General features: G+C 38.5%; 1 protein-coding gene across 1 annotated transcript; it reads left to right on the top strand.

Moving 5' to 3' along the window:
* Positions 1–460: 460 nt before the first annotated feature.
* LOC134805841 (uncharacterized) lies at positions 461–13627 on the top strand. Its single transcript, XM_063779044.1, has 2 exons — positions 461–501; positions 9259–13627. Exon 2 carries the CDS (start codon positions 10910–10912, stop codon positions 13625–13627), a length of 2718 nt encoding a protein of 905 aa, XP_063635114.1. The 5' UTR covers positions 461–501; positions 9259–10909.
* Positions 13628–14986: the final 1359 nt, after the last annotated feature.

Here is a 14986-nt window from a genome sequence, read left to right as displayed (position 1 = left end):
TTGAATGTCGATGTGAAACAAATAGCCGTGTACGGTATCGAATCTTAAAATATTTTGCACTGAGATCGTTACGCTAAAACAGACGCTTAACACTGCACTTAAGGTTCACTCTGTGTTGTTGCCGAAATAATGCACTTAATTTTTATTTAAAATGTTTAAACGGAGATAATAAACGCGTGCTATCGCTCTGAATGACTCCGGCCGAAAGCATGGCATATTGCAGGTTGGTCTGAGCGCTGTGGTGAGTCATCGATCAGCTGTCTGCGTTTACGTCTTAGAATTCTACCAGATGTCATTTTTATAAGATATGACCGCGGTCCTACAGTACTGTCGCGAATATCGCAAACCAGCCAATAGTTGCCAGCGTCATGGATAGATGGCGCTGGCAGTCACGTTCAAGTTTAACATCGCTTCTAGGTTGTTATGATTTTTAAGAGCAACACAAGAGGGTAGACGCTCGGACGACGGGAAGAAAGGTGGTTGTGTGCGAATTCATTAATGGTGAGTGCTAGAATAATTGCTTTTATATCAATTCTTAAACTTTCTTATTGTGTTATTAGGATGATGATGTGTCTCACGTAGATGGACTAACGTATATCAGCACTCAGTGAAATCAGTGAGCCGATGGAGTCGATTGATGGCTACGAACTCAGGGTACACCTAATGTGAGGTATGGGGTCGCTGTAAGGGGAGGTTTGGAGGCGACTATTAAACTCAAGAAACCAAGTGGTTAATCAAATCATGTGAGACTCATGTGTAGGTATGTGTAGGTAATGAGTAGGTATTGGATACCAGCAATGAGTTATCGTCATCTCACCATTTGTCCAGGCCATGTGTATGTTTACATATCTCTCCAGTAGTATCAGTTCATTCTATAGATTAAATGGTATAGAAATATGGTGAGCTTGACGACATGGTGGAGCATGCTGGAATTTTTTTTACATATGCAATACATTTTACCTATTAATACAATAATCAATCACACAACATAATGACAATGGATTTAAAATCGTTTCTATGTAGTAAATAAATTGGCAATTTCTTTAATTTATTTCCGCACTTAAATTTATTGAGTGTTGTGTTACTAAGATTAGCTAGCTTAAACAGAAAAGTTCGTTCCTTTGCTTCATATATATTGATTTAAAAAGACAAATAGTTTATTTATTCAGCTAACTAAAGAGATACATTTTTTGATTCAAAAATGTAACCCTTTCCGGGCGAAAAGGGGTTATGTAGGGAATATTAGTGGATCAACGGTGCACATATACAATTACATTTTGACTGAATATTCTTGCTCTTCAATTCAATATACAAAGCGAGTGCAATGTCTCTAAGTATACCTATACAAAAATAATCAGCTTATGACACTTGCTTCGAAAAATGTACATTGCCGCCAGAGTGGCGCCGCGGTTATGCGCATCGCCACACTCATCGATCAGCTCAAGGAGGATACCTACAGTCTGTACAATAGTTTTAAACTACAAATGGCAAATTATCACGACATACCTATTTATTTGATAGGTAGGTACGATTACGACGAGGAACAAAGAATCTCAATGAAGCACAATTTAGTAGGTACCTACTCGTGTATATTGTAGTTGTATATTGACATTAATATACTCGTGATTTTTCCAGTGGTTTTTCCTAATTACATTACCTACACACAATTTAATGTATGTAGGTGTTTTAATGACTCTTTATTACTTAGGGATTCATTTATGCACTTTGAATTAAAAGCGTTACAATAATTATTAATTTATTGACGGTTAGCGAACAAAAATACACTTGCTACTCGTCCAGTATAAGCTGATCTGCTTCCACTACCGCGGCGCGAAGCATGCAGCCGTTGCGACCGGGGTCTTGTTGCACCGGACGTGGCGCTAACCCTCGTCGTTACGGCAATCGTCAGGTGTACGGTGTAAGATGGGTATACATGGTGTACTTACCCATCGACAACATACGACAAGATATGACTGTCCAGTGCATTTAAAGAATTTTAAAGAATCTAATTAAGTAATTATATACCTAAGGCCGTAGTGGGGGGTAGTTCAATATCAACAATGTGATGCAGGTAACACCATCACAAAACCTACCTACCATAAAAATTATCAATGAAGAACGTCTCTATAAATACATAGGTAGGTATCTATCAGCATTCGTAATTAGCTACCAACTCATACCTAAGAAGTTAAGGTGAACTGTAGGTAGATTTAATCATAATAATCTATATTTATAATGTTGCGTTAACACAAACAAGATTTCATTTTGGTATCTGTAGTATACGTGCGAAAGAGATGCGTATATCTGTCGTCTCCTGCGCACGAACACGGACTCTACACGCGTGCAAGCGCGCAGTGGTATTTGAGATACGGAAGCCGAGTCACGTCGCGTAGCGTAGCCGAGGAGCCGATATTCATTATTATATTATTGTGTAGTGGAACTAGTGGATACAGTTGAAGAAGCAAACACTACATTTTGGCGACGGGCTAAATCGGTAAGTCATTATAATATATAACTTGGTGACATTTCAAAATTACTAAATACGAAGGAATAGATACATGTATACACACCTACCTGGTTTCAAATAAAAGTGTAGCAACATAATGTGTTTAAGGAACGTAAATCAATACATGTCTTTGTATTTACGTCGTTATTTTGAGATCAACAGTGTACGGACATCTAATTTGAACAGATTGCATAAACAGTTAAAGATGAGTGTGCATGGCGTAGTAGGTACCTAGGTAGTGTTAACCGGAAAATCAAAACTTGCAACAACACTAGCATCGGTGTCAATCCCTAGCGGTTGACAGCGTGGAAAAAAAAACAATAAAAACAGAGATCGCTTGCGCATGTAATGGCGTGTAGCATAACTTGATCGGAATCCCGTAGAAATACGGTAAGTGCTTTCTATATCTTAATAGTAGTAATGCTCAAGTTTACAAGAGGTAAAAATAACGTATATATTATTAAAATAATCATACAACTCAAGCGTAGATGACAAAAGCCGTGCAGTATACTGTAAGTATAGGTTATAATATAAACACGATCGAGCCGCGACCTGTCGGTCGGCGAGCGCGCGGCGTAGCTTTGTAATTCAAGACAGCGACATGCGAAATTGAACCTTGTGCTTCTTAAAGGGACTTCTTATACTTTAACAAAATAAATATTGTTTTGTTTCCTGTTCTTTTTTTAGGTTACGTTAATGTAGTGATTTGAAATAACCTAACTAAGAAATTAAATGGACATAACGCCATAGCGGTAATAGTACTTATAACTTTGCTATTATTTTCACTTAATGCCACTACATAGGGTCGTATTTCACAAAATGTTTTGATTATGGCATTGTTTAAGTTTGTTTTCTTAAGGTACCTATTCGATAGAGATGTTGACCTAATAGACCAGTCGAAATATAATAGTCCGGTCACATAAATTTCTGGCGTTGACATTATAGTAAATATCTATTTCTTAGTCATTGTGTGATTTCAAATGAAGGAAGATACATACATTCCTATTTTACACTGTATGACTTTTAGAAAAAATTGATTATATTACTTAGGTTTTAATAGTCCAGTAATAGGAGAGTAAATAGTCCAGTAAGTGAAAATTTAAATGTATGCAAAATATGTCAAAATCAAAACCTATAGTACCAAGCAAGATGTTGTAAAGCGTGATGGCTGTTACGACTTAGATGTATAGGTATGCAGATGATGACTGTAATATACCTGGAAAAATGCATAGAAACTGGGAAGGAAGGATGCGGACTGAGTAGGATTGAACAGATGACGTCTGTTTAGTGCCTACTACAGTTCATAAATCAATATAATATATAAAATACATAATATGTAAAAAAATAATAATAATAATAATAATGAAAAATTGGATGGAAGGATGCGGACTGAGAAGTATTAAACGGATGACGTCTGTTTAGTGCCTACTACAGTTCATAAATCAACATATATACAATATATTATATGTAAAAAAAAAAAAAAAAAAAATATATATATATATGCAGATGGAAATTTGGATGGAAGGACGTAGACTGAGGAGGATTAAATGGATGACGTCTGTTTAATGCCTGCTACAGTCAATATTTTTTGTCAACAGGAAGCCAACAATGACAACACCATCGCTGGCGCTTGAAAAGTTTGACTGCGAAGGTGATATCAATTCTGTATGTACACGATGGGAACGTTGGAAGAGGAGTTTGTATATTTACCTGGAAGCGGCAGGTGTTAAGACTGCTGCTAAAAAACGAGCAAGTTTGTTACACTGGGGGGGAACTGAACTACAGGAAATATTTTTTAACATACCAGGGGCAGACGTAAGATCAGAGGAGTCCGGTGAGCAGGATGTATTCCAGGTGGCCATTGAAAAATTGGACAATTACTTCGCACCTAAGCAGAATAAAAGATTTGAACGGCATACCTTTAGACAAATTAAACAAGAAAACAATGAAAAATTTGAGAAGTTCTTGGTGCGCCTTAGACAACAAGCGGTGAAGTGTCAATTTGATAACGTAGAAGATCATTTGATTGATCAAATCATAGAAAGATGTGCGTCAGAAGAACTGAGGAAAAAAATACTTAAGGGAGGAGATAACATGACGATTGAAAATATTATCTCAGAGGCTAATGCCCTGGAGGCTATTAACAGGCAATTAGAGGATTACAAAAATAAAGAAAACAACGTGCCGATAGAGATTAATAAAGTGGAAGAGAAGACAGACAGAAAAGGGAAAGAATGTTATAGATGCGGGAGCTGGGGACATTTGTCCAACAGTGAAAACTGTCCTGCTAGGGGAAAAAAATGCCTAAAATGTGGCAAAATTGGGCATTTTAAGTTGCAATGCAAAAGTCAGAACCTGAAAAGAAAACATGACGACATAAAACATAATGAAACTCGACAGAAACAGTTTTCAAAGAAATTTAAAAAATCTCCTAAAGCTCATGAGGTAAGAAATATTATAGAGGAAGAGGAGGACTCTGAAACCGAAGAAGTCGAGTATTTATTTAACATAAACGGAGATGACATGGTGGTCTGTGATGTGGGAGGAGAAAAAATTAATATGATGATAGATTCAGGATCAAAAAATAATCTAATTACGGATAAGACATGGGAAAAAATGAAGGATATGGGAGTAAGGGTAGTTGACGAAATAAAAGAACCAAAGAAGAAGTTCTTCCCCTATGGATCTAAAACACCTTTGCGACTGCTGGGATCTTTCCGCTCCGACATTAAATTAGCCGGGAGAGAAGAAAACGCAATTTTCTATGTGGTAGATAAAGGTACACAAAATTTACTGGGGAAGACAACAGCAACTAAGTTGGGGGTTTTAAGAATTGGGTTAGAAATAAACCAAATTCAACTAAAGCCTTTCCCTAAACTTAAAAATATTATGATTCAAATACCCATCGACGATAAGATTAAACCAATCGTTCAGCCTTACCGTAGAATTCCAATACCTTTAGAAACCAAAGTCGAGGAAAAAATTACGGAATTACTGGAAAAAGATATTATAGAAGAACTCCATGGCCCCCCAAGTTGGATATCCCCTATTGTGCCTATAATCAAAGAAAACGGTGACATTCGGCTTTGCGTTGACATGAGACGTGCAAATAAAGCGATTAAAAGGGAAAATCATCCATTACCGACTATGGACCAACTACTACCAAAGTTTAGGAATGCTACAGTGTTCAGTAAATTAGATATTAAGGACGCATTCCACCAGCTAGAAATCCATCCAAACTCACGGGATATAACGACATTCATATCTGGAAAAGGCGTATATAAATACAAAAGATTAATGTTCGGCATTACATGCGCTCCTGAAATATTTCAAAAAACTCTTGAACGCATATTAATTGGATGTGAGGGAGTTGTCAACTTTATTGACGACATATTAGTTTTTGGCGAAGATCAAAAGGAACATGATGTCAGACTTCAGAATGTGCTGAAGGTACTTAAAGAGCATGATATCGTTCTGAAAGAAGAAAAATGTATCTACAACGTTAATAAAATTCAATTTTTAGGACACGAACTAAGTAATAAAGGAATTCTAATTTGGGATACTATAATGTTAAAAATAAAACAATGGTATTCGCAGATGCTAGTCCTGTGGGGCTCGGCGCGATCTTGGTACAAACAAGTGAAGCTGGTCCACGCATAATAGCTTACGGCAACAGAACCTTAACGGAGTGCGAGAGACGTTATTGCCAAACAGAAAAAGAAGCTTTAGCTCTGGTATGGGCAGTGGAGCACTTTCATATGTTTCTTTTTGGGAAAAGATTTGAACTCATAACCGATCATAAACCTTTAGAGGTGATATTCGGACCGAAAGCTAAACCATGTGCTCGTATCGAACGATGGATATTACGTCTACAGTCATACGACTTTCAAGTTATATATCGTCCAGGAAAAACCAACATTGCCGACTCCCTTTCCAGACTATGTAAGAACCTCGATGAACGGAACAGCAACACTAAAGGAAAAGATTTTGTACAAAACATAGTAGAACAGATAAGACCAGTAGCAATATCGCTACAAGAAATAGAAAACAATTCTAAAGAGGACTCGGATATACAAAAAGTAAAGGCAGGCCTGTATGACTCCAAATGGGACCAACAAATAAAGAGTTACAAAATCTTAGAAAACGAGTTGTGTTTTTGTGGCGATATTCTTTTAAGGGGTAGTAAAATAGTTATACCAAAAACATTGCGAGAAAAGGTTTTAGAAGCCGCCCACGAAGGCCATCCTGGAGTCGTTGGAATGAAAGCTAGGCTTAGAGCTAAAGTATGGTGGCCCAGGTACGACAAGGACGTTGAGAGACTGGTTAAGTCGTGTAAAGGATGCACCCTTGTTTCAGCGCCAAATCCCCCAAATCCGATCAAGAGAAGGGAATTGCCGACACACCCCTGGGTTGATATTGCAATTGATCTCTTAGGTCCTTTGCCGTCTGGGGATTACCTTCTGGTAGTAATCGACTACTATTCGCGGTATAAGGAAATAAAGGCTTGCCGCGATATATCAAGCAAGGCTATGATAGCTATATTGAAGGAAATGTTTAGTCGACTAGGATGTCCAATCACGATTACGGCGGACAACGGTAAACAGTTCGTTAGTCAGGAGTTCAGAGATTTTTGCCAAAATAATGACATCCATTTGTTCAACACTATCCCTTACTGGCCCCAGCAAAATGGAGAGGTGGAACGTCAGAACAGAGACATTATTAAACGTTTAAAGATAAGTCAAATTGACAAAAAGAACTAGAAAGATTCGCTCTTGGAATATCTGACTATGTATAATAGTACTCCCCATACGACAACGGGAAAGACGCCAGCGGAATTATTTTTCCAACGGAAATTTAGAGACAAGATACCGATGATAGATACGTTTGAATATAATTATAAAGACCAAGATATGGACGTCAGAGACAGGGACAGAGAGCAAAAAGAAAAAGGAAAAGAAGAGAAGAGTTGAGGATGGAAACATAAAAGTAGGGGATGAGGTTTATGTTAAAAATATGAATAAGACAAATAAGTTAGCTCCAAATTATGAGCCAACCCCTCACACTGTAGTATCTTGTAAAGGCGGAGATGTAAACATTGAAAATAACGAAACTGGACAAAGACTGAGAAGAAACATGATGCATTTAAAAAAGGTCGAAGGACAATGGAAAATCTTGGACGAAGAGACGACAGAGACGAATGATGGCGAATCAGATAATTAAATATATATCTTAAAATTTAATAAGGGATAAGAGGAAGACGTGAAGTAATGCTAATGCATGAAGCGCAAAAATATTGCTAAATATATACATAAATAAAGTGAAGTATAAAAGTACTAAGGAAGTTAACGAAGCAGGAAGTAGTTGTGTTAAAGTAATGATTAAAAAAATAAATAATGATGATTATTGAAATTACTGTTTTATTTAATTATCCAAAAATATTAATACAACAAACTTAACAATAAGGAAGGGATGTAGTATACGTGCGAAAGAGATGCGTATATCTGTCGTCTCCTGCGCACGAACACGGACTCTACGCGCGTGCAAGCGCGCAGTGGTATTTGAGATACGGAAGCCGAGTCACGTCGCGTAGCGTAGCCGAGGAGCCGATATTCATTATTATATTATTGTGTAGTGGAACTAGTGGATACAGTTGAAGAAGCAAACACTACAGTATCTATGTTTGATTACATAGATGATGATTTAATTATTTAGTCTTTCTCACCTGACCAATCTTTAGTATCCCTAATATTATTGTAATTAGGTAAATTATTGAATTACGCACAGATGAAACTTACAAGCGAAAGATAAATAAAAACATTTGCTGGTCGATTTATGGTCCATCCTTTCGAACAGCGACCTTATCACCTGAGCTAGAAGGTTCACATTACAATGGCATCTCTTATGGTTGGTCAACATTATTTGTTTAAAATTATAGGTTCATAATGACAACTATGAATCCGCATAAAAAACTCGGGTTTTAGAATTTCAATTGAATTTAGATCTTAATGTTCCATTAATAAGATTCATAATCTCACGCTCATTGTTTAGTGTTTTATTTATCATACGGACCGTTATTACCATGGCTTGCAGATTAACTCGTCACTATTTGATCCAGTTTAGGTCTGACCTCCGATCCGGTGTATTTTCTATTAACTCCAGGTTCAAGTTATATTTGGGGCAGTTCGAATAAAATTACTGTTTGGGAATTAGACCATAGGCACGATGTTTCACGCTAAGTTGATTCTTATTATAATGTGCGTGAGTAACTTTTTGCTTGCGGAATGACATGTTAAATTAATAGTAGCCATGTTTAAACTAGAGTAGTATGGCGAACTGGGAATAATAATTTTTTTATACATACCTAATGGTATCATGTTTAAAGTGTTGGGTATATAAAAACTAGAATTGAACAACAGATCTCTCCTTATGCTGGCAAATAAATAAATAAATATATAATCCTAATTCCTCAATAAAAATAAAATTTAAGTTGCGTTAATTTTTACCTTTCTACCTACTCGTACCGACTTTCAGTTGTAATCTTAATAGGATATCTGCCTATATGATCGATAAAATGTTCTATTAGAATAAAACAAAGTTAGTTTTGTGGCATTTAATATAAATCAGGCCATTATAAAGTTTATATTAAACTAATTGCGTTTACTTTGAAATTCAATTTTAACCTTCCGTTCACAACTAACATAATTAAAGATGCTACATTGAATTTCTCGTCACATCGTTGTTTATTGTTACAGTCGCAACAAATTATAACGGTTTGGTTCGTAGACGTCTCATTCAGTTGTAGCCTGTAGTGTGTCTGAGTCAAAATGGAGGAAGCACTTGATATCAGGTTAAAATTGCTTATCGAAAATGTCGAATCATTAATGAAAAATGGGCAAGATTTATTACACAAAGCAAAGGGTACACCGGAAGATTCCATCGATATCAAATCAGCAAAAATTATTTATGTTAAACTCCGATCAGCTATAGACCGTTTTGTCACAGAAATGCACCATTATTTCAAAATGGTTCAAAGTCCATCCGCAGACAATTTGTCGTCATACACGACCATCCAAATTCAAGCGGAGGAGGTAGTAGTAGAGCTGGACCTGACCTTAAAGGACCAGGACAATCATCGAGAGAATCAACCAGAACCGCAACGCCATTCCAATGTCACTAGCAAACTACCGAAAATGGAGCTCGCTAGGTTCAACGGTAACATACTCAACTGGCATGCGTTTTGGGATCAGTTCGAATCCAATATAGACAACCGGGATATCAAGGACGTGGATAAGTTGTTGTATCTACAATCAGTGCTTGACGGCGAGGCTAAGCGAGCTCTTGAAGGTTTGGATATCACCAATAAAAACTATCAAATTGCAGTGACTACACTCAAGGAACGTTTTGGAAAAACATCTTCAGTAGTGGATGCGCATTACACGGCATTATATAACATCAAGGCTGCTGATAAATCGGTTGTAGACATCCGGAGAGCATTTAATGAGATAGAGCGACACTTAAGAGTCTTAAAATCATTAGGCGAAGATGTGAATCATAACTACTTACGCGTCATTATAATGCAAAAATTTCCCGAGGATCTCATCTACGAACTACGATTGAAGGCAGAATCAGACTCATTCCATCGATGAAATCCGAAAACAAATTGAAGGCATCATATCTGCTAAAGAAGCCTCGAATAAGATAAAGGAGAGTATAAGTCTTTCACAACAACCAGGCACATCGAGTCAAGACCGTGATAAATACAGTTTAGGAGCCTTACACATTAATAGTGAACAGAAAACTTTTACAAAGAACAATTTTCCGGCAAGACAAGGGAGAGCACCAAATCAGAGATATTACGGAAGGAGTCAAGATAGGAGACAACAAAGTGAAAGAAACGCCAACACTAGTCCACGAAAAAGATATACAGAAAGTGATAAAAAGGAGGTAGAGACTAAGAAAATTAAACCGACTTGTATATTCTGTAAAAAGGGACATTTCAACGATGAGTGTACAGAGTTTAAAACCATACGCGAAAGAACAGGGAAATTAGAAGGCCGATGTTACAACTGTTTAAGTGCGGGGCACCGGGCCTCACAATGTCGCTCGCTTAGGAATTGCTTCCACTGTGGGCGGTACGGTAACCATAATCGAGCATTATGTCCATCGAAAGATCCAGTCAAAACAGAAATTCTACATATCAATGAGCTAAATGACACCAAAAATGGTACTACCATTTTACAAACTGCCATCGCCACAATCAGTCATGGTGACAAGCGACAAGACGGAAAGGTTTTTCGGATTCTCCTCGACCCAGGTAGTCAACTCACTTACGTCACGAATAAAGTCGTAGATTCATTAAGGCTCGCTAAATTGGATAATAATACTCTATCAGTGTTCACGTTTATGGCTGACCGTCCGAATGAGATAGAGAGCCCCTTAGTGCGTTTGGATTTTAACACGAGGACCAACAATAAAACAAGTATTTACGCAAATGTGGTTTCGCGCATTACGAATGGCGTGCCCCCTATACCTGTCGAAATTGAAGGATTTAATATCAAGGACATCACCCCAAAGACAGTTATTTTGCAAGATGATTTATCAATGGGTGATCAAGTTGATATCCTTATAGGCAACGATTACTATGACTCTCTCATTACCGGTAATAGAATCAAGGTGCTAGATAACCTCTATTTAGTTGAATCAATCTTCGGTTGGGCCTGGTCAGGTCGGTATAAGAATGATAGAAACCGTTACGATCAACTCTCAGTGCTTACGTACTTCCAGTCTAGTATTGAGCTGAATGGCCTGTGTAAGCCCGACCTACCGCTACAAAAAGATGATTTACGGAAATTATGGGATCTGGAGTCAATAGGAACCATGGACTCGCCCACGACATCACGTGATGATGAAGCTATCACTCAATTTAACGCAACAACTAAATATTACGATAACAGGTATCATGTTAAATGGCCTTGGATTATAACTCCGCCGGATTTATCAACAAACTTTGGACTAGCTCACGGTAGACTTACCAGCCTTCTAAAGAGAATCGACACCAGCACAATCCAAGCCTGTGACAAAATCCTTTCAGAACAATTAGAGCAAGGCATTATTGAAATCATTCCTGACGCTTCTCAAACTAAGGCAAAGCACCCAATTCATTACCTTCCACATCACTGCATCGCTAAAGGGGATAAGTTGCGTCTGGTATATGATGCATCAGCAAAAACCAACGGTTATAAGAGCCTTAATGAGTGTTTGTACCGCGGTCCGTTGTTACTCAAGGATTTAACTGGACTTCTTATTCGTTTTCGAGAGCACCGCATTGCGATAGTCGCAGATGTTGAAAAAACATTTCTGCAGGTTGGTCTTCAGGAAGAGGATCGAGACGTAACACGGTTCCTGTGGCTTAGAGACATTACTCAAGCACCATCTCCGCAGAATTTACTGCACCTTAGATTTCGAAGAGTGCCCTTTGGAGTCATATCCAGCCCCTTTTTACTGAATGCGGTAATTCGGTATCATCTATTGAAGAATAACAAGGCAGTCTGCCGCCAGATTGCTGAAGATTTGTACGTAGACAATCTAGTGACCGGATCAGACTCAGTTGAAGATGCTATATCTCTATACTCTACAGCCAGAATGACATTCAATGATCTTTCAATGAATTTACGCGAATGGAACTCTAACTCAGTCAAAGTCATGGCCACCATTCCCTTGGAATATAAAAGCAAAGAAATAGATTCCATGAAAGTACTCGGACTAGATTGGGATATAAAGAACGACTCTTTGAGCTTGCGATTCGAATTGACAAAGCAAATAGAGGCATCTACTGTCACGAAAAGGGACATGTTACGTCTTATAGCGTCAATATTTGATCCTTGTGGTTACGCTGTTCCCCTAGTATTGCCCGCAAAATTATTCCTTCAGACTCTCTGGCAACAGAAAATTGATTGGGATACAAAATTCACAGAGCCACGTCTCTCGCAATGCAAATCTGCAATCAAAAATCTAAACCTTATAAAGAACATCAAGATTCCGAGATGCGCCAAATTGAACAGGAGTCCCGACGAAACAACGTCTAATGAGCTTCATGTCTTTACAGACGCATCGAAACAGGTATATGCAGCTGTCGTGTACTTGCGCAGTAGCTATGGCTCAGAAGTTACGACTCAAATAATTATAGGAAAAAGCAGATTAGCAAGTAAATCACAACAAGATGAATTACAAATACCTAAACTCGAACTATTAGGAGCATATATTGGCGCAAAACTGATTCAAAGCGTGATAAAGCACAGTAAATTAAACATAGCACGGATTTTTTTATGGACAGATAGCCAGATAGTGATCAATTGGTGTTCAACTGAAAAACTTCTACCTCTATTTGTAGCTAGAAGAGTAGAAGAGATACGACGAATAGCTAATCTACAAGTAAAGTACGTCCCTACGCAACTCAATCCTGCGGATGTTGCTACAAGGCCGAATGCGTCTAGTGATGATATGAAGGTCTGGTTGAATGGCCCTGGATTTTTACAACAGGATCCGAAAGAATGGCCTCTACAACCCGTGAGCCCCACAGAATGTAATGCCTTAACATCAATCAACTTGGGCGGCCAGGGCCCTACGGAAACCTTGACAAGGCCAGAGGAGAATCAAGCTGGTTTTTCAAATCCAACAAAGGTAGATGATGAACATCAAGTCAGATCGAATGAACCAATTGATGAAGAAATGGTCGACGTAGAAAATAAAAAAGAGTTACTTGTTACATCAAACTCTCTCGAAGACGAGAGTGAATTTACAGGAAATTTGATACAGATCCAAGCGGAATTTTATAAAGATGAATCGAACGGAGTAATAACTGATCTAGGTCGATCGTTAGGTGTTTACAAGGACTCAGACGGATTACTTCGGTGCAAAGGTAGATTATGTAACACCGATTGGCCTTACGGTCAAAAACACCTGATACTTCTTCCACGGAATCATGAGGTTACGTCTAAGATAATAGAGGCGATTCACCAACGAAATTACCATGTAGGAGTGCCACACACATTATCTCTTGTCAGAAAGAAGTACTGGATGTCAATGCCTTCCGTGCCGCAAACATTCAGGCGGGCCTTTTAAACTGCCCCCTATGGCACCTCTCCCAAAAGAGCGAGTTACATATAGTAATCCGTACACGTACACGGGGCTCGACTATTTTGGCCCGTTCATAGTTCGCAATGACGGCTTGTCAGGAAAAAGATGGGTGTGTTTATACACCTGTTTAGCTGTTAGAGCTATCCACTTGGAAGTGGTTCATGATTTGACTTCGGAGGAATGTTTGCTGGCTTTACGTCGTTTTGTAGCTGCCAGAGGATTGCCAAAACTTATTGTCTCAGACAACGCCACAACATTTAAATTGACAGCCGATGTATTGACAAGCGATTACTGCATCGCAAATAATATTAAATGGAAGTTCATCCCTGAGCTATCTCCGTGGTTCGGCGGCTTTTACGAGCGGCTCATAGGCTTAGTTAAACATTGCCTAAAAAGGACCATTGATAAACATCTCATGAACTCCACTCAGTTGACGACAGTAATTAAAGAAGTGGAGGCAGTGGTCAACACCCGGCCGCTTACAACTATAGGTGATGAAATTGATCATATTTTGACTCCTGCCGACTTTCTGTGCATTGGTGGAATCGTTCTTCCAGATCAATCAGATAAGGAATTCCTTGGCTCAGCTACTGTGACTAAAGTCGACTTAATAGAGAGTTGGAAAAGAGGGCAACAGATACTCAAAGAGTTCATTGAGATGTTCTCTAACAGGTACCTTACCAGCTTAAGAGAACGAAGGATCTTACATAAGCAGCCTCGAGTTACTGTAGATGTTACTCCACAAGTAGGACAATTAGTTCAGGTGAAAGGTAGTGGTAGTAACCGGCTTCTTTGGAAAGTCGGTAGGATATCGTCTTTAGTTAAAGGCAACGATGGGGAGGTCAGAGTTGCAAAAGTAGAAATCAATCCTAACGAAACACTGACAAGGTCCATATCTCATTTATACCCATTGGAAATCTCAGACTCTGATATTGATTCGCATAATAACTCTAAAGATCATGACACTCAGTCCACTCAGGTTGCTCCTAACGAACCAAACCGCGGCGGTGAACCTACTCAGCTCAGCTCAGACCAGTCCGAGGAAGACTCCTCGCACTCAGGCGCTCTCAATCAGCTCAGCACAAAGACAAACAATTACTCAGACCAGTCTCAGGAACAGGATGCCTCGGCACCCAATTCTACAACGCCACCAGATACGGTACAAAGTCTCAGGCCATCCAGACTCTCAGCACAACGGGCAAGAGAGAAGGTGCGAAAGTGGACAGCTCAACTACATTGCAATTCACTATAATATTGTTATCATTCATGTCTTTTGATTTACATACATATTTGCCGATTCTAATTAAACTGATTTCATTTCAATCACACTGTAGTTTTCTTTGT

This window comes from Cydia splendana, unplaced genomic scaffold (genome assembly GCF_910591565.1).
Source record: "Cydia splendana unplaced genomic scaffold, ilCydSple1.2 scaffold_69_ctg1, whole genome shotgun sequence".
Taxonomy (NCBI): Eukaryota; Metazoa; Arthropoda; class Insecta; order Lepidoptera; family Tortricidae; genus Cydia; species Cydia splendana.
This window is presented reverse-complemented; position numbering and strand designations above follow the sequence as displayed.

Coding starts and splice junctions, on each gene's coding strand:
- LOC134805841 (XM_063779044.1), top strand. CDS start 10,910: ATGGCTGACCGTCCGAATGAGATAGAGAGCCCCTTAGTGCGTTTGGAT.